Source organism: Desmodus rotundus, chromosome 6 (genome assembly GCF_022682495.2).
Source record: "Desmodus rotundus isolate HL8 chromosome 6, HLdesRot8A.1, whole genome shotgun sequence".
NCBI classification, from domain to species: domain Eukaryota; kingdom Metazoa; phylum Chordata; class Mammalia; order Chiroptera; family Phyllostomidae; genus Desmodus; species Desmodus rotundus.
This window is the reverse complement of record NC_071392.1, coordinates 57,402,618-57,423,895: the sequence shown is the minus strand read 5'-3', so window position 1 is coordinate 57,423,895 and position 21,278 is coordinate 57,402,618. Positions and strand designations below refer to the sequence as shown.

Below are 21,278 nucleotides of genomic sequence, written 5' to 3'. Positions count from 1 at the left end.
ATTTATAGATTCAATGCCATCTCTATTAGAGTACCAATGACATATTTCACAGATATACCACAAACCTTTCAGAAATTTATATGGAACCATAAACGACCCCGAATAGCTGCAGCAATTTTGAGAAAGGAGAACAAAGCAGGAGGGATCACAATACCTGATATCAAACTGAATTACAAATCCACTGTAATCAAAACAGCCTGGTACTGGCATAAAAACAGGCATATAGACCAATGGAACAGAACAGAGAGCTCAGTAATAAACCCAAATCTTTACGGTCATTTAATATTTGACACAGGAGGCAGGAGCATAAAATGGAGCAAAATAGCCTCTTCAACAAATGGTGTTAGGAGATCTGGACAGCTACGTGCAAAAAAAAATGATACTCGATCACCAACTTACGCCATACAGAAAAGTAAACTCAAGATGGATAAAAGACTTAAATATAAGTCGTAACACCAAAGAAATCCTAGAGGAAAACATTGGCAGGAAGATCTCAGACATTCCAAGCAGCAACATACTCACAGATATGTCCCCTAAAGCAAGGGACATAAAGGAAAGAATAAACAAATGGGACCTCATCAAAATAAAAAGCTTCTGCATGGCTAAAGAAAACAGCACCAAATTACAAAGAGAACCAACAGTATGGGAAAACATGTTTGCCAATGATACCTCAGACAAGGGCCTGATCTCCAAAATATATAAAGAACTCACATGACTCCACTCCAGGAAGACAAACAACCCAATTAAAAAATGGGCAAAGGACTTGAACAGACACTTCTCCAAGGAAGACATCCAGAGGGCCCAGTGACATATGAAAAGATGCTCAGCATCACTAGCCATCAGAGAGATGCAAATTAAAACCACAATGAGGTATCATCTCACACCAGTCAGAGTTGCCAACATAAACAATTCCAGAAACAAATGTTGGAGAGGATGCGGAGAAAAGGGAACCCTAGTGCAGTGTTGGTGGGAATGCAGACTGGTGAGGCCACTGTGGAAAACAGTATGGAATTTCCTCAGAAAACTAAAAATGGAACTGCCCTTTGACCCAGCAATTCCACTGCTGGGATTATACCCTAAGGACCCTGAAACACCATTCCAAATGAACCTGTTTCCCCCAATGTTCATAGCAGCACAATTTACAATAGCCACTACTGGAAGCAACCTAAGTGCCCATCAGCAAACGAGTAGATCCCAAAACTATGGTATATTTACACAATGGAATTCTACGCAGCAGAGATAAAGAAGGAGCTTATGCTCTTTGCAACAGCATGGATGGAACTGGAGAGCATTATGCCAAGTGAAATAAGCCAGGCGGTGAGGGACAAATACCATATCATCTCACCTTTAACTGGAACATAATCAACAAAAGAAAAAAGCAAACAAAATATAACCAGAGACATTGTAGTTAAGAACAATCTAACAATAGCCAGGGGGGAGTGGGGTGGCGACAGTGGGAAGAGGGTATTACAGGAACTAGTATAAAGGACACATGGACAAAATCAACGTGCACGGTGGAGGTTGGTGAGGCAGGTGGGTCAGGTGGGGTGAGGTGGAGGGGTGGGGAGAAAAGGCATACAACTGTAATTGAATATCAATAAAATTAGAAAAAAAGGAATCCGCAATAAAATATTAGCAAAAAAGATCTAGCAATACTTTAAAAAATCATACACCATGATTAAGTGGGATTTATCTGGGTGATGCAAGGATGGTACAATACTTACAAATCAATAAATGTGATACATCACATAAAAAATAAAAGATAAAAATCATATGATCATATTAATAGTTGCAGAAAAAGCATTTGGTAAAATCCAACACCCATTTATGATAGAAACTGTCAGCAATGTAAAAATAGACGGGTCTGCACTAACTTCTGTGGCCTAGTGAGTTAGGCAATGTCCTACAAAACAAGAGGCCACTGGCTCAATTCCCCACTGGAGCACATACCAGGGTTGCAGAGCAAGTTACCAGTTGGTGGTGTGCGAGAGGCAGGCAATGCCTCTCTTATGCTCTTTTTCCCCTCCCTTCCCCTCTTTCTAAAAATAAGTAAAATTTTAAAAACAAAAAGAATAGAGGGATCATAACTCAAAATATAAAGCCCATATATGACACATCCACACACACAAAAATCACATTCAATGGGTAAAAAAGAAAAGCTTTCCCTTAAGACCTAGAATAAGACAAGGATGTCTCCTTTTCCCTCTCTTATTTAACATTGTACTGGAATTCCTAGACACAGCAATCAAAATAAAAAGATAAAAGGCATTCAAATTGGGGAAGAAGAAGCAAAATTGTCATTATTTGCAGATGACATGGTATTAGAGAGAAACTTAACAAGTCCAGCAAAAGCTGCTGCATGTAATAAATGAATTTGGCAAAGTAGCAGAATACAAAATTAATATTCATAAATTGATGGCATTTTCATAAACCAATAATGAGCTATGAGAAAGGGAATTAAGGGAGTAATTCTAATCACTGTGGCAAAACAATGATAATAATAAGATACCTAGGGATAAATTTAACCAAAGAGGTAAAATACCTGTACTTGGAAAATTATAAGATACTAAAGGAAGAAACTGAGGAAGATACAAATAAGTGGAATCATATATCATGTTCATGGGCAGGAAAAATTAACATTATTAAAATGCCCATACTATGCAAAGCAATCTACAGATTCAACACAATTTCTATTAAAATACCAATGGCATATCTCACAGATCTAGAACAAATGTTCTAAATATTCATGTGGAATCACAAAGGATGGGGAAGAGCCTCAGCATACTTAGTAAAGAAGAATCAAATTAGAGGTATCACATTACCTGATATTAAACTATACAACAAGGACACAGTAACCAAAACAGCATTGTATTGGCACAAGAACAGGTATATAGATCAATGCAACAGCATAGAAAGCACAGAAATAAACCCATGCCTTTATGGCTAAATAATAATATTTTGACAAAGGAGGCAAGCACATACAATAGGGTAAAGCTATTCCCTTCAATAAATGGTGTTGGAAACATTGGATAGATACATCAAAAATTTAAAACTAAGCACTGACTTACACCATACACAAGAATATAATCAAAATGCATTAAAGAATTAAGTGTAAGTCATGAGACCATAAAAACCCTAGAAGAAAACATAGGCAGTAGAATTTCAGAAATTTCTTGTAGCAATATTTTTGCTGGTATATCTCATTGGGCAAGGGAAAGAAAGGAGAAAAAATGAACACATGGGACTACATCAAACTAAAAAGCCTTTGCACAGCGAAGGAAACAATCAGCAAATAAAAACAGATCCCAATGCATGGGAGAACATATTTACCAAAGATGTATCTGATGAAGGGTTAATTTCCAAAATATATAAAAATTTATACAACTCAACACCAAGAAGACAAACAATCCAATTTTAAAAATGGGCTAAGAATCTGATAAGATGCTTCTCCAAAGAGGACATACAGATGCCAATAGACATATGAAAAGATGTTCAACATCACTAAGCATCAGAAAGATGCAAATTAAAACCACAATAAAATGTCACCTCACACCTGTCAGAATGGCTATCATCAATAAATCAACAAACATCAAGTGCTGGTGAGAATGAGGAGTAAAAGGAATCTTAGTGCAATGTTGGTGGGAATGCAGACTAGTGCAGCCACTTTGGAAAACTGTATGGAGTTTCCTCAAAAAATATAAATGGTACTGCCATTTTACCCAGTGATCCTTCTTCTGAGAATATATGCAAAAAATATCAAAACACTAATTGCAAAAGAATATATCCACCTGTATGTGCATTTCAGCATTATTTACAATCGCTAAGATATATGGAAATGGCCGAAATGCTCATCAGTAGATGAGTGGATAAAAAGAGCTGAGGTACATTTACACTATGGAATACTACACAGCTCTAAGAAAGAAAAAAAAATCTTTTGTGACAGCATGGATGGACCTGGATATTATTATGTTAAGTGAAATAAGCCATTCAGAGAAATACAAATACCATATGATCTCACTTATATTTGGAATCTGATGAAGAAAATAAACTGATGAACAAAATAGAAACAGACATAGATACATGGAACAGACTGACAGCTTTTGGTGTGGGTGGGGGTTGAGGAACTGGATAAAAGATTGTGAAGGGGTTAGTCAAAGAGCGTATATGCATAACTCATAGACACAGAAAACAGAGTGGTGATAGCCAGAGGGAAAGTGTGGGAAGGTTAGGTAGAGGTGGGCAAAGTGGGGATAAATGAGGATGGAAAGAGATTTTGCTATGGGCAATGGGTCCATGATGCAGTGGACAGATGATGTTTTGTTGAGTTATACACTTGAAATCTGGTTTTGTGAACCAGTGTCACCCCAATGTATTCAATAAAATAATTGTCTCATAAGAGCTGAGGAAAAGAAAATTGTTCAAAAATGGAAACATGTTCTAGAGAGTTAAAAGCATCACATAAAGTTACTGATAGAATCAACTTATGTTTACCTTAAGACCCTATGCTCATGTTTCACAACCTATACTTTGTCCCCAAAGCAGGCTTTGCCATTTAGACTTTCTCTCCCACAGCCTTTCAAAGAACAGGAAAGTGTCTTCCTATCTTTCCACTCAAAGGCACATGGTGGTCCTGTTTGTTTAGCTAGATGCAGAAGAAGGAGCACCTGAACTGGAATGAATACTATTAGATCCCGTCACACTCTGCTTTGCATTTTATTCATCAATGTGCATGCATCCTTTCTCCATTGGCTACAAAGTATTTAAAGGCAATGATATTCTTCTAGTCTTTGCTTCCTTCCATATATAATAGAGTGATCTGCATATAATATAGGCTTAATAAAATTTGAAGTAGTACTAAATGAATAAACTTTGAGAAGACAGGATTAATGGCAAAAGAGAATATGACCACTATTGCCAAAAAATGGCTATTTGTGCTTAATATAAAGGGAAACATACATCAAACATAGAGTCTGTGGTTTCCCACAGTCATAATGAGAATGAAGAGTATTTGATATGAGATTTTAAAAATATGTCACCAGATCCAGCAAAGTATAGCTAATAACAGGATAATATGGGACAGTGTTAGTCATGGGAGGATGGTAACAATATTTTTGCAGAAACTAAAAAGACTGATGCTGAGGATATAATTTGGTATTTTGTCTAATAAAATTAAGTTATCTGTAATTTTTAAATAACCCTAAAAAATAAATGTCCTGGAAAGAGGAGAATAAATGGCAACCAATTTTTATAACAGGGACTGCAACAGATGTCAGTAGGGCAAAGAATAAGGTAGAATGAGGACATGAGAAAAAGAACTAATACATATTGATAACCTGATATGCTCAAAGCATTAAAGTACTGGTTATACTAAGGGAACATTTGATATCTTTAAAAAAAAACTTTTATTGTTGAGACTATTATAGATGTCCTCATTTCCCCAACTTTGCATGCCTCCACCCAGCCCCCACCCCTACCTTCTATCTGGCCATCACCACACTTTTGTCTGTATCTATGAGTTATGTATATATATTCTTTGCCTAATCCTTTCACCTTCTTTCATCTAGTCCCTCTCTCCCACCTCTTCTTAATAGCTGTCAGTATATTCCATGTTTCCATTCCTCTTTTTCTATTTTTCATCAGTTTTGTCTCCGCTTTTCAAAAATTACAGTTTTAGTATATTGTCATAAACTAACTCCTGACTTTTGAAATATAATATCCACAGACAACCAATTCTCCATAAGTGTTTACTACAGCACCACCAATCTTCAATTTACAAACAAATACTCAAATTTATTGACAAGATCATTTTAGGACACTTAAATAGCATTTCCCTGAGAAACAGTGTGCTGAAGTCCCAGATCAATCTGCAAAGACTTATTTAACCCAGAAATTTGCTGGTTTATACTAGTAAATGAACTGAGTTGCAAAAAGTATAAGCTAAATTTGATTCAGCTTGATTGCCATATAGCCAAATAGTCACTTAAACAAAATGATACTTCTTGCTCATCTCACAAATGTGCTATAAATCAACTAGAATAATGCAAGTAAAACTTCTTTGAAAAGTGCACCATGATACAGAACAGTGTGGGCCACTAAAAGTTTAACTATTATAAAACCCAACTGTACATTAAAATACTGTCTTGCAGAAAAATGCATGTTTTCTTCTGCCATATGACTCTAAGTGCTCATCTCCAAAGAGGAAATACAATGATTATTCTGTCTCTGTCTCTGGTCTCACATGCCTGAAGATTAAGAAGAGAAAGAAAAGTGAAATGTACATTAAAGTGTTAAATGAAGTATCTACTGATTTACGTGAAAAAATCATTATGATAATCAGCACAACAGCAAAATCCCAAAGTATTTCAAGATGTCTAAGTTTTAAATACAAGCAATACACATGGGATACAAAAATGGGTGAAGTGAGGGCTGACACAGAATCAATGAAATCTCCCTAATATGATTCAAGCACCTGATGTGATGTTTCCTCATCTCAGACATAAGCCCTTGCTCCTGGCATCAGCAGCCCCTCATCATGTGACTTTCTTCCCTGGCAAAAAGCCAGCTAATCATGCATCTGAAAAGTTTTTACTAAATCAGCTCACCTCCACTTCCAGCCTCCTTCCTTCTCTGTCTGCTCTGTGTTCAATGCCTTACTGCTTTGTCCACCTCACCTCTGGTTTAATTCAGTGCCAACTCTAGCCTTGTTGCCATGATTTAACTGACCCCCATGCCTTCACAATTGGAAACATGTATCAAGACCTCTTTGTCTTTTCCAGGTATCCTCTTTTAAGGATGACCCACACAAATGGGCCTGGAAAAATAAGTCTGGCAAATTTCCACACTTTAATTCCTATCCCAGCCAGTAAAATGACAGACCTCATGTCCCAACCTAAATATCTAGTGTACAGAAAGTGGTACAGCAGTCAAAAGTGCATATGGTCTCTCATGTTCTCCCTCCCCTTCCTGCTCTGTGTCCCCTCCAAGTAAGCCCTGACACCTCCCCCCTTCCCACCATGGCCTGCCCCAGGTCAGCCTCCAGTTCTGCTCTGCTTCTCAGGATGAAGGCAGATCTGGCCTGCTAATCTTACTACTGTCACCAAGTGCTCAACTTGCTCATCTTCAGCATATGGAAAAACTGATTTGTAAAACAACAAAATGGTATATTTTAGAGCCAAACTACTTTCTGAATCATTTATATTTCATTTCAAGTACTTTTCCCCCTTCCTCAAAAGACAAAAAAATAACTTACATTAGTATGACAAAGTTCTCACTGGTTTTTGTTCAGTCTCTCCTATTCAGTAATTTTTAACTTATGTGAAAAGGGTAGAAATGCCATTGTAAGTAAATTTCAGCTAGCCTGATTATATGTATTGAGAACTAAGGTAAACTGCACTAGACTGTAATTTAGGAAAATGTGCTATTACCATAGTAATGATCAAAGTCACAGAATAGGGAACAAAAGACATGATTTAAAACCGTGATCAGCAACTAGCTAACTGTGTGACCTTAAGTACATTACTTAATATCTTTGAGCACAGTTTCTTACTATAGAAAGAAAAGATCAGAGACTCTAGTCTTTTCTAAGTTTACTATTTTACAATTATAATACTAAAATGTTGGGAACCACCCTGCCTGGTTTCAGAAGCTGTAAACCCCCATGGCTAAGGCTGAGTCAGAGACCTTGGGACCATAAGCCACTAAGGAGACAAAGCTTATCTCCCTGGCAGGGGCGCTGCCTCTGCCCACTTTACTTCACCCTGCTTGGCCCCCAGTGCATGACCAGTTAGCCAATGATGGGTAAGATTCCTCAAAGGAGGGACTAAGACAGGCACAGTCACGAAGAGGCCCTCAGGGAAGGACTTGGGGGCTACAGAAAAAGGGGGTGATGGACCCTTGCCCCTCAGTTTTGACATAGCCTGAGTCCTCATTCTGTCTGCAAGAAGTCTCCTAATCTTTTGGCTGCCTTACTTCCCCTCCCTGATTTAAGCCTGAAACAATGCCAGAGGTGGGTGAGGCCCTGTGCTGGAAAGGGTGGGTTCCCTAGGGCAATCAGGCCTAAGAAAGACTACATAAAATCCTATGAAACCTACTTTACTAATACCCTCAATTTTCTGATAAGGGTCCATGAATGGAATGAGTTTATTCCCCAAAGTTTTATGGCTCTTTAACTATCTGATCCTGACTCAGAACAAGCCCTGAGTTCTTTGAATGGTATCTATTATTTGATCATTTCTGCCTGACAATGATTGATGAGCTTTACCTATATGACCTGCATTCCTATGCAAGTTAAACCCAATAAAAGCCGATCAAGAAACAGGTTCCTGGCCATTCTCCTTTGAGAGATCGGCCACTTTTCCTCTCCAAACAGATCATGTCTTGGTAGACTTATTCTCATCCGTGGTGGCTGGGGGGGTCCTCCAGGCACAGCCCCCCCCCCCACTAAAATTAGTGATTTAGTTATAAGCCTAAAACGAAATTAAAACATATAAAAATGTAAATATTTGAAACTAAGGCATTTAAAAATATGTTCCAAAGAAAGGTTTATTCACTGCTATTAAGCATGAATTTGTTAGAAACATCTGGCTATCTACGACTGAAGCTTGACATTTCTGTAACAAAAAGTGATATGCATTTTAATAAGGTTGCTTTAAGATCTCATTCCTCTTTATTATTTTGATGTATGTGTCTATCTATTCATAATCTCTCAAATATGTCTCCATGTGTGTGTGTACACACACACACACACACACACACACAAACATAACAACAGGAAAAAGTAAAGAATCACAGAGTTATTTTTGACCAAAGAGGAAGGAATGAGACTTACAGGAGCTGCTGAATTTTTGATTGTGACACTTGGGGTGGTAGCTCGCAGGGCTCCACTCACTCCATGGTAGTATTTGAAGCAGATCTTAGTTTCAGCTGAAAGACAAAAATAAAATGGGAAGATATAGCCAGGGCCAGAGAGGACACCCTAAGTAACTGCAACATGGTTTCTCCTGTGGACCCAGAGAAAGTAGATAATTACTAAGAATGGCTCCTGGTCTCAAATTGGGCTTAAATTAAAAAATAACAGCAATTTTTATACAGGGACCTCTCATACAAACTGCAGTTCAGGAAGAAATTGCACTGAGCTGCCTGCTTCCTACACTAAACTGCCTGCCTACACTGTGTTCCTGCCATCAGTGACATCCCTTATAAAGAAATTCCCAGCATTCTATTTCAACCAATAAGCTTGAGGCTTTCCACATCCACTAGAAGATGCCTTGCAACTATATCCCCATAAGGGATATAGTTTATATAGCTTCTTCACTGACCAATCAGAGCAGCTCAAATCTGACCAATCAAAACAGTGCCTTTTGGACCAAACTGTTAGGATTTGGAGTCTTCCTTCTCATTAAGGTAAAGGGATGGGGGTGGCACTAGGACTTCTTTGTATATAAGTCATCTGCCCTCTTACTCTGAGAGCACACCTTTTCCTTTCCACCAAGGAATGAAGGCTGTGTTTCCCCACCTAGAGCTGAGACACCCAAGTTTTCTCTCTGGAGCAGACCTGTGCAGAGCAGAGCTGACCAGCAGGGAACAGAGCAGATCAAATTATCAAAGAGAAGAGTAAAGCTATCCTATAGGCAAGGAATATGGCCCCAGGCCTTCCTCAGCTGAGCCCCCTGATAACTGTGCTGTTTTCAAAGCCATGTTATATCACAGTTGATATATCACAGTTGAGCTGTTCCATAGCCATGCTGTATTTACAGCTGTAGTGTATAACAATTGAGCTGTTCCACCCTGGGCTGTGTCACAATTGAGATGTATGCATTGAATAAACATTCTTTCTTAAATGAATCACAAATTAGGGATTCTTGTTGGAATTGAATTTAAGCCAAGGGTTTTGTTGAGACTCCCATGAGGCAGGCAGTTGACAATGATAGTCAACAGGTGGCCTCATGGACAGGCCTTGACTTTTTTCTAAAACTGTTTTGACCTTTGCATTTTTTAACCAAGTTAAAACCGTTATTTAGACTTCTGTATTATAGGTTATCACAAGAGGTTATTTCTTTTAAACCCTTAGTTCTAAGGTTTTAGATAGTTTGATGCCTACCAATGGTTTATTTCTTATGTAATTTTGTTATATAATTCACTGTGATTAAAAAAGTGTGGGGGTTTGGAAGAAGACTTTGAGAAGTTACTGGAGCACAAGGAAGACGGTATATTTTCTAAACACAGGTACATATCAGTAATAAACTCTGCATTTCAATTTGTCCTTTTTTTTCCTAAACAGCAAAGATATGTCCTTGGGGAATCATGCTGTTTTGTTTTGAATTTTAGCTACATTTTTAATACTATGAGAGACAATGAGCAAGACAACCTCCCTGTACCACCTGGTCTTTATGTGTAAAAGAGGACCAACAATAATACCTACTTCATAAGATGTAGAATGCTTAAATAAAAGTGCTTAAGTTTCAACTAGGTTCTCAGTGAATATTAGTGATGAAGATGATGATTATGATGACTACATAATAAGGTTGTGAGCCCATTACTTTCTGACATTATGTTCTATAGAGGACAATTACCTGGGGGCATGTTGAGTTTAGTTCATTAAGTGACCTGCTTTCCCTAATTCACTGGTATTGGACTTTTTTTTTTTTTAATTTGAAAAATTTGTCAGACTATGTCTTAATCCCTTATATAAATTTTATTTTAGTAAATTTATTGGAGTTACATTGGTTAATAAATTAAATAGATTTCAAGTGTACAATTCTATAATACATTATCTGTATGTTGTATTGTGTATTCACCACTCAAAGTCAAATCACCTTCTGTCACCATTTACCCCCTTTATTATCTTCTGCCTGCCTCCACTCCACTTTGTCTCTAGTAATAACATGCTGCTGCCTGTCTCTATGAGTTTCTTTTCTTTTCTTCCTTCACCTATCACCCAGCCCCACAACCCTCGCCCCTCTGAGAGCTGTTAGTCTGTTCTCTATGATTACATTTCTATTTTGTTTATTTATTCATTAGATTCCACATGTGAAAATATATGGCCTTTATCTTTCTCTCACTGGCTTATTCACTTAGCCTAATACCCTTTAGGTGTATCAATACTGTTACAAAAAGTAAGATTTATATTTTATTTTTATATATATTTTATTGATTTTGCTATTACAGTTGCCCCATTTCTGCTCTTTATTCCCCTCCTCTCTGTACCCCCCTCCCACCACCATTTCTCCCACCTTAGTTCATGTCCATGGGTCATACATATAAGTTCATTGGCTTCTTCATTTCCCATACTATTCTTAACCTCCCCATCTATTTTCTACCTACCATTTATGCTTATTATTCCCTGTACATTTTTTCCATTCCACCCCCACCCCCTCCCCACTTATAACCATCCATGTTATCATCATATCATCATTTCTATGATTCTGTTCCTCTTCTAGTTGTTTGTTTAATTTTTTTTTTTAGGTTTAGTTGTAGATAGTTGTGAGTTTGTTGTCACTTTACTGTTCATATTTTTGATCATCTTCTTTTTCTTGGGTAAGTCCCTTTAATATTTCATATAATAAGGACTTGGTGATGATAAACTCCTTTAACTTGACCTTATCTAGGTGGGACTTTCTCTGCCCTTCTATTCTAAATGATAGTTTTGCTGGATAGAGTAATCTTGGATGTAGGTCTTTCATGACTTTCAACACTTTTTCCAGTCCCTTCTTGCCTGTAAGGTTTCTTTTGAAAAATCAGCTGATAATCTTTGGGGAATTCCTGTGTAGGTATTGTCTCCTTTTCTCTTGCTGCTTTCAAGATTCTCTCCTTATCTTTCATCTTTGGTAATGTAATTATGATGTGCTCTGGTGTGTACTTCCTTGAGTCCAACTTCTTTAGGACTCTATGGGCTTCCTGGACTTCCTGGAAGTCTATTGCCTTTGCCAGATTGGGGAAGTTCTCTTTCATTATGTTTTGAAATAAGTTTTCAATTTCTTGCTCTTCCTCTTCTTCTGGCACTCTTATGATTCAGATGTTGGGACATTTAAAGTTGTCCCAGAGGTTCCTAAACCTCTCCTCATTTTTTCAAATTCTTCTTTCTTCATTCTGTTCTGGTTGAATGATTATTTCTTCCTTCTGGTCCAAACCGTTGAATTGAGTCCCAGTTTCATTCCTGTCACTGTTGGTTCCATGTACATTTTCCTTTATTTCTCTTTTCATGGTTTTCACTTTGTCCTCTATTTTGTGAGCATACTCAACCAATTCTGTGAGCATCCTGATTACCAGCGTTTTGAATCCTGCATCTGATAGGTTGGCTATCTCTTTGTCACTTAGTTGTATTTTCTCTGGAGCTTTGAGCTGTTCTTTCGTTTGGGCCATTTTTTTTTTTTTCTCTCAGAGTGCCTGTTACATAGTAAGGGGTGGAGCCTTAGGTATGCCCCAGGGCAGGGCAACCCATGTTGCTACATTATAGTGCTGTGTGTAGGGGAAGGGTCCAAGAGGGAACAGTTCCACTTCCTCTGCTGGCTTTCAGTCAGTTCATCCTCTACTCACAAACAAATCAGACCCTTCTGGTTCTGATTCCTGGGTGAGTGGTTCTGGGTACATTCTAGGACCCCGTGGATCTCTCCAATGAACTCTCCTGTGAGGCTGGGAGTTCTTCCTGCTGCCACAACCTCCACAGATTTTTTTTTTAGTCAGAAGTTTTAAGGCTGTATTTCCCTATACTGGAACCCTGGGTTGCGGGGTCTGTCTCGCTCCCCAGTTGTTCCTCCCATTTTATCTGCACATAAATGTGGGACCTCCCAGTCCACCAACTGCTGCCTTACTACCACCTCACCCACCAGGGTCCTCCAGCCACCACATTGCTGTGAGTCCTCTCCACTCCAGATGCCCATCTGCGCCTCTCCTACCAGTCTGGATGAATGTTTCTTTAACTCCTTGGTTGTCCAACCTCCATACAGTTGGATTTTCTGGCAGTTCTGGTCGTCTTTTTGTTTTTAAATTTGTTGTTGTCCTTCTTTTGGTTGTGCAAGGAGGCACAGCATATCTGCCTAAGCCTCCATCTTGGCCAGATGCTCTGATTATTTATTTTTTATGTCTAAGTAATATTCCATTGTGTAAATGTACCACAGTCCCCCCCCCACACACACACTCATCTACTGATGGGCACTTGGGATGCTATAAAATTCTGGCTATTGTAAACAATGCTGCAATAAACATAGGGGTGCACATTCTCTTTTGAATCAGAATTTCTGATTTCTAATATATTCACAGAAGTGGATTCACTGGGTCATAATGCAGTTTTGTTTTTATTTTTTGAGAAAACTACTGTTTTCTACAGTGGCTGCACTGATATGTATTTCCACCAACAATGCACAAGGGTTCACTTTTCTCTGCATCTTCACCAACACTTGTTGTTTGTTGACTTATTAATAGTAGCCACCCTAACATATATGAGGTAATAACTTATTGGGTTTTTTTTTCTGAAGTCATTCCTTTATTATTCACACATATATGTGCTATTTGCTGAATTTCCTCCAACTACAAGTCTAATTGCATGTCATGAAATGTGACAAAATTCATGTCGAGTTCCAAGTGCTAAACTGAAAATGAATAAATGTGTTCCATATTTAAACTTTTACAGAAGGCTCAGGAAATTAAAGCCAGACTTCTAAAGGTGAAAAGCAGGTGTGTGTGCTTTTCCCTCTTTGGACCCTTAGTGTGTGTTTCATATGGTATCACCAAATCTGGAAACTCCTCAGGGGCAGATTTCTTTTCAAAATTTGTAGACACTGCAGCTAAAGAGCCCATGCAGTTGGATTTGTTTAACAGCTTTGTTCATAGATTTTGAGTGGTTTGATATCTATGAAAACCAATATTACCCTTTTGCATATTTTTCATGGGTATAATTTCAACATCACAGTACACATCCTCTGAAACCACCTGCCAGTAGTACTTGGCCGACTTTACAGCAAAAATTAGAGCTGGGAGTAAAAATATGGTAGGTTTTCCTATGCCAAACCAAAACAAATTCATGGTTTTGATGATGTAGCTGCACAGAAACATGTCGCAGCAGAATCAAAAGTGGTTGCCATAGGCTTGCAGGCTTCAATTTCCTCCACGATAGAGATCTTGGTCCACTGCAGGTAATGTTCAAAATGTACAATTATATTCCCATACTTCTTACTTTCCTGAACAATAACACAGGAAGTGTGATTTGTGATAAAGTCCTGAGCAGAATCCAAAGAGGAAATGATATTGTGCACTTTCACCTCCAATCCATTGCTTTTGTGTTGAAGCTCCTGAATGCTTTGGTAAAGAGTTGTCATGCATGATCCCAGAGGCATGACTTGGCCATGGTAAATCATTCTAATCTTCTGTTCACTACTTGCCAGGGACCACTTCAAGCTTCTGTGGGGCAACTTGTTGGTTTTTTCTTCTAGACCATCTGCAAATGTTAAAAGATTCACTTTTGTGGGCATTTTAGCTGTCTCTGCTGAGTAAGAGCCATACTCTATTCTGTATACCCCAGAAGAGCTGAAATCCTGAAGGTTGGTTTGTTTTTTTTTTTTTTTTTCCTGCCACATCCTGTAAGAAAAGATCATCAATCTTCACCTTCATGTCTTCAAAATCACAACTTAAGTTTTTGGTAAGCTCTTGGATGTTGAGATATTCATTGATATTGCATCTCTTCCCCAGCCTCAGTGTGGCATAAATGCCTTTATTGTCTTTGCAATCACTGTGAACTTGTTCAAAAGTGTGATTAATATCCGGTTTGTTAAGTACCATGCCAGAGAGATAGTATTTCCATTTCTCATTTAGTAAATATAGTGTGTCCAAAATCTGGAATAACTTCTTGTTTTGGTAAGGTTCACATACCAGTTTTTCCACATTTCCACCAATGACAAAAGTAAGAACCACAATGATCATCAATATCCAACAAAAGAGGAAACTGATTCCAACTCCTGCTATGAGGAAAATGCCCCTGGTATTTGAAATGCAGCCTTGCCTGGTGGCATTCTGGTCATAGCCAAACAAGCCACACAATAAGCCCAGGTAATAAAAAATCACGATGAGAGTCAGCAAACAGCAGGCAACCAAGTCACCCAGCCACCATGTTCTTCCAATGTGGGAAGAACATCCTTGAACCAATGGAATTCAAGGTATCTTTGATAACTGATACCATGTAAACACCTTGGTTTTGCACCCTCTCAGGTATATCATTAAATGGTTTATAGCCCTCTTGGACCAGGCTGGATGAATCTATTCGAAGAATATCGGTAACATCAATGTGCTCATCCAAAGATGGGAGCTGACCCAAGTTGGTGTTGTCATCTAGTTGGTTTAGAGTCATTCTGACGTCATTGCAAGTGGTCATCTCTAATTGTGCAGAGCATATGTAGTCACTGAATGATTGCTCCAGGTTCATCTTAACATGATGCAGGCTGGTGCTAAGTCATGCAGTTGATTTTTTCAGCCTCTCTAAGGTTCTGTTCACATTCAACAGGGCTTTTTGGTCTTTTTTATGGTCACTGCCATGGCCTTGACGTCATCAAGAACAGGGACTTTAGGTCTCAGTTGTTCATGAATTCCAACTCCAAGTAGTGACTTAATATTGTCCAAATCTAAGAATGCCTTTTTCTTAGCCATGGTGTACTGGCCCAGTACATAGTTGATTTGTGATGGAGTTTCATTCAGGAGAATTCTCAAGTCTCTGAAATTGCTGTCTGCCAGGTTCCATGTCTTGCCGATCTGGGTCCTGAGGTGGTCATTTGCCATAAAACCATAGATGATATTAATGCTTATAAATATACAAGTCATCAAGAGGGAGACTGCAGAGCATTTCCTCAGGAAGGCCCCATTCCTCTTCTGTCACTGGTGCATTTCTACACCACATTTGTTACAGCATTGGAAGAAAAAAAAAAGGAAAACACCACCAGAGGCATAAAAACAACAAAGAGTAGTCTCAGGGCAACACAGATAATAATCCCAATCTCATAGTGGATGATATTCTCATAATCAGTGGAAAGTCCAAACTTCTTTTGTATTATTTTTCTTAAAATACCCTCTGGAAAAGCATTGTGCTACACCACATGGAGGAAGATGTGCACCATTCGAAAGAGAATGCCAATGGGTCCAGGTGTGTGAGTCTTTGATCTCATACTTCATTGAGGGAGATTCAAATTTCAGACCATCAGGACTCCTGGGGGATGATGGAAACCCCTCTGAAATGATGTTCTGTCAGAGCCCCAGCAGCAGCAGGAAGCTGAGTATCAGGGTCATGCCTAGCAAATGCCCCACACATAAGGTAGAAGTGGAGGCCTCCTGCCTCAGAGGTTCTGGAAGCCGAGGATGAGCCAGGAGCATGCATTTCTGTGCAGAATAGGCATAGGGAGGACTGGGTCTTTGGAGTCCTCAGTTTCCTGGACAGGCTGGCATACATGATCTCCAGAGGGGTCAGTCTCTCAAGGAAGCATCCCCTGCCCAAAAGCCTGCTGCTGGGGTACCTGGACCACCTTGCCCACCTGGCAGCCCCTCTGGCCACTCTCAGGCTCACATAACTTACCAAGGTGTCAAGGCAGGGTCTCAGGGGACTGAGAGAAGAAGGGTACAGAAAGAACCCCTCAGTTTATCATTCCTGCCCCATCTTTCTAGACTTACTGTGGTTTTAATTTGCATTCCTCTAATGACTGGTAATGTGGGGCATCTTCTCATATGTCTATTGGACATCTGTATGTACTTTTTAAAGAATGGTGTATGCAGGTCCTATGTCCATGTTTTTTTAATTAATTGATTTATTTATAATTGTTTTGTTATGGTTGTCCCATAGTTTTCCACATTACTCACTCCAACACTGTGCCCCCACTCCCACAATCTTGCCCCCCATTGTCCATGACAATGATTTCTCTATTTGTGTTCACTTGCTTGCCCTTTCCCACATGAACCCCCTTCCTCCTCCCCTCTGGCCACTGTCACTTTGTTCTTTATTTCCAAGTCTCTGGTTCCATTTTGCTCATTTGTTTGTTTTGTGGATTAAGTTCCAGTTACAAGTGAGATTATATGATATTTGTTTTCCAATGCCTGGCTTATTTCACTTAGCATAATGTTCTCCAGTTCCATCCATGCTGTTGTGAAGGGTAGGTGCTCCTTTCTTTCTGCTGCTATTATTCCATCATGTAAATGTACCACAGCTTTTTGATCCATTCATTTACTGATGGGTACTTAGGCTGTTTCCAGCACTTGGCCATTGTAAATAATGTTGCTATATTCTGATTTTTCCTAATTCAGTTTTAGAAGACCACATATTTCTAGAAACTTTTCCATTTCTTAAGGTTGTTCAATTTTTTGGCATACAGTTCTTCAAAATATTTTCATACAATCCTTTGTACTTTCACATTGTCAGTTATTAACTTTCTCTCTTTCAATTCTGATTTATTTGAGTCCTTTCTCTTTTTTTCTTAATCAGTTTGGTTAAAGTTTTATCACTCTTGAGAATTAGCTCTTATTTTCATTGATCTTTTGTATTGCTCTTTCAGTCTTTATGTCATTTATTTTCACTCTAATACTTATTATTTCCTTTGTTTCCTACCCTGAGCTATTTTTTTGTTGTTTCTAGTTTTTTCTAGTTCTTTTAGGTATAGGATTAGATTGTTTGAGTTTCTTTTGTCTTGAGGTATGCCTGTATTTCTATGAATTTCCTTATGGAGACTGCTTTTGCTAATACCTATCAATTTTGGGTTGTTATGTGTTTATTTGATTTGTTTCAAGGAAACTTTTCAGTTCTTTTTTGATCGCATTGTTGACCCATTCATTGTTTAGTAACATGTTATTTAGCCTCTATGTGTTTGTTTGTGTTGCAGGTTTTCTTTTTTCCCTTATAACTTATTTATAGTTTTATATCAGTGGCCTGAGAAGATGCTTCATATCATTTCAATTTTCATGAATATTAAAACTTATGTGTCATAACATGTGGTCTATCCCAGAAAATGTTTCATGTGCATTTGAAAATAATGTATATTCTGTTGTTTTAGGGTGAAATGCTCTAAAAATATAAATTAAATCTATGTGGTCTAGTATATCATTTAAGACCATTGTTTCCTTGTTGATTTTTTGTCTCGAAGATGTATCCATTGATGTCAATGGGGTATTAAAATCCATTACTATTACTTTATTATTGTTGATCTCCCTCTTTCACCCATCAAGATTTTCCTTATATATTTACTCCACTCCAGGGAGACAACAGTCCAATTAAAAACTAGTCAAAGGACCTGAACAGACACTCTTCCAAAGAGGATGTACAGAGGGCCCAGAGTCTTACGAAGGATGCTCATCATCACTAGTCATCCAAGAGATGCAAATTTAAACCACAATGAGGTGTCATGTCACACCAGTCAGAATGGCCATCATAAATAAATCAATAAACAATAAGTGTTGGTGAGATTGTGGAGAAAAGAGAACCCTAGTACACTGTTGATGAGAATGCAGACTGGTATAGCCACTGTGGAAACAGTATGGAATTTGCTCAAAAAACTAAAAATGAAACTGTCTTTTGACCCAGCAACTCCACTCCTGGGATTATACCCTAAGAGCCCTGAATCACCAATTCAAAAGACCCTATGCACCCCATTGTTCATAGCAGCACAATTTACAATAGCCAAATGTTGGAAGCAACCTAGGTGCCCATCGGTAAATGAGTGGATAAAAAACTGTTGTACATTTACACAATGGAACACTATGCAGCAGAAAGAAAGAAGGAGCTCCTACCTGACATGACAGAATAGATAGAACGAGAGAGCAGTATACTATGTGAATGAAATAAGCCAGACAGTGAAAGAGAAATACCATATGGTCTCACCTATAAGTGTAACCTAATCAACAACAACAACAAAAAAGAAACAAGCAAGCAAAATATAACCAATGACATTGAAATAAAGAACACACTGACAGTAACCAGACAGTCGGGAGGAGGGACATAATGGGGGAAAGAAGGGAAAGGGTCATCATGGGACATGCATAAAGGACCCATGGACAAAGCCAAGGGGGGAAGGAATGAGGGTGGGAGGTAGGGGTGGATGGGTTGGGGCAAAGTAGTGGCAGGAAAATGGAGACAATTGTACTTGAACAACAAACACAAAAAAAGTTGAATTTTACACGCAAAAATAAGTAAATAAATAAATCTGAATTTCACAAAAAAGATTTTCTTTTCTGCAGTACTTTTATTTTCCTCACAATGATGTGTTGCTGGGGCTTAATGTCTTCACATGACAGTAAAAAAACAAAATTTGTCATCTCTTAAAGAATTAAGAATTGCACACAAAAACCTTACATAAAAAAAAGAATGAATATATTTACAGGTGGAAATTCAAACTGTTTTCCAACTCAAGGCAAATAACAAGCCAGATGTTCTGGCAGGAAACATCAGCTAAGAAAGGAAAAGGGGTCCCAACACTTGGACCCACCAAACCCCGTCAGACTGGCAGGACAGAAATGACAACTGGTTCAGGACTTGTGGGGCCTTTAGAGAAACCCTGGAATAGACAGCTCCTGAAAGATAATACCCTGCACACATCAGAATATGTGGCCTCACAGTTCTCATCAAGCCCCTGGATTTCCTTCCCAGAAACATGTTCTCCTTTAAGCTATAGAGTTTAGATCAAAGATAGGTACAGAGTATTAAACATGTACAAGGGCACAGTTAACTTGAATACATGGTCAAAATCAGCAACCGGGTTTACAATCCAGTGCTAAGCTCAGATACAAGTTGCAAGAACGATTTCTTTTCAAAGGCTTATTCCAGTTTCACAAGCCAGCATGAGGTGTATACATTTGCCAGGGAAAACTTGGACTTAATCAACTCATGCAGCACATGCATCTACCCACAGTCCTGTAGAAGCATTTTCAGTGGACAGTGGAGTGGCCCAACTTGTCATCCTCCTGCTTGCTGCTGATCCACATCTGCTGGAAGGTGGACAGCAAGGCCAGGATGAAGCCACCAATCCACACCGAGTGTTTGCGCTCCAACAGGGTAATGATCTTGATCTTCATTGTGCTGGAGGCCAAGGCCATGATCTCTTTCTGCAACCTGTCAGAGATGCCAAGGTACATGGTGGTCTCCCCAGACATCACAGTGTTGGCATAGAGGTCCTTGCGAATGTTGATGTCACACTTAATGATGGAGTTGAACATGGTCTTATGGATGCCACAGGACTCCATACTGAGGAAAGAAGGCTGGAAGAGGCCTCTGGACATGGAACCGCTTGTTAACAATGGTGATCACCTGCTCCTCAGGCAGCTCATAGCTCTTCTTCAGGTAGGAAGAAGACGCAGTGGAAGCCATCTCCTGTTGGAAGTCTAGGGCAACATAGCACAGCTTCTCCTTGATGTTGTGCATGATTTCTCACTCAGTGGTGGTGAAGCTGTAGACACGATCTGTGAGGATCTTCATGAGGTAGTCAGTCAGGTCCTGGCCAGCTAGGTCCAGACACAGGATGCCATGGTGGAGGGCATACCCCTCAGAGGTGGGCACTGTGTGGGTGACCCCATCGCCAGAGTCCATAACAATGCTAGTGGTGTGGCCAGAGGCATACAGGGACAGCACAGCCTGGATGGCCATGTACATGGCCGGCGTGTTGAAAGTTTAGAACATAATCTGAATCATCTCCTCACAGTTGACCTTGGGATTCAGGGAGGCCTCTGTCAGCAGCATAGGGTGCTCCTCAGGGGCCACATGCAGCTTGTTGTAGAAAGTGGGGTGCCAGATCTTCTCCATGTTGTCCCAGTTGGTGATGATGCCGTGCTTGATGGGGTATTTCAAGGTCAGGATGCCACACTTGCTCTTGGACTCATGGCCCACATAGCTGTCCTTCTGCCCTATGCCCACCATGACACCCTGGTGTTGGAGGCACCCTATGGTGGATGGGAGCATGGCCCAGGGGGCATTATCCCCAGAAAAGCCATCTTTGCACATGCTGGAGACATTGTAGATGACGAGCGCTGTGATCTCTTCTTCAATGGCGATCTGAGAGGGTGGTGGTCGAAGGGCTGGGAGAAAGGGAGCACAGAGCTACCAGACAACAAGGACAGTGGGCTGGCTGCAGTGAGTGAGAAAGATTTTCTTTTTATATTTAAGTGTGCTCCATTGTTGGGTACATATATATTTACAAGGGTTAAATCCTATTGTTTGATTTATTCCTTTAACATTATGCAATGTCCTTCCTTGTCTCTTGTTAAGGCTTTTGTTTGGAAGTCTATTTTGGCTGATAAAACTATTGCGATCCCAGCTGTTTTTATTTGGT

General features: G+C 39.3%; 2 protein-coding genes and 1 pseudogene across 2 annotated transcripts in view; all 3 read right to left on the bottom strand.

Moving 5' to 3' along the window:
* HECW1 (HECT, C2 and WW domain containing E3 ubiquitin protein ligase 1) overlaps positions 1-21,278 on the bottom strand; it is an 803,434-nt gene that overhangs the window by 513,774 nt on the left and 268,382 nt on the right. The window contains exon 4 of the mRNA XM_045193075.2: positions 8,828-8,922. Coding sequence (XP_045049010.1) covers positions 8,828-8,922 — 95 coding nt within the window. The remainder of the gene's footprint in view (positions 1-8,827; positions 8,923-21,278) is intronic.
* Positions 13,623-15,361, bottom strand: LOC139440996 (prominin-1 pseudogene; annotated as a pseudogene).
* On the bottom strand, positions 19,834-20,995 carry LOC112302681 (actin, cytoplasmic 1-like). Its single transcript, XM_071221832.1, is given in 2 exon segments — positions 19,834-20,221; positions 20,223-20,995. Coding segments are annotated over 2 exon segments (1,116 nt in total). The 5' UTR covers positions 20,951-20,995.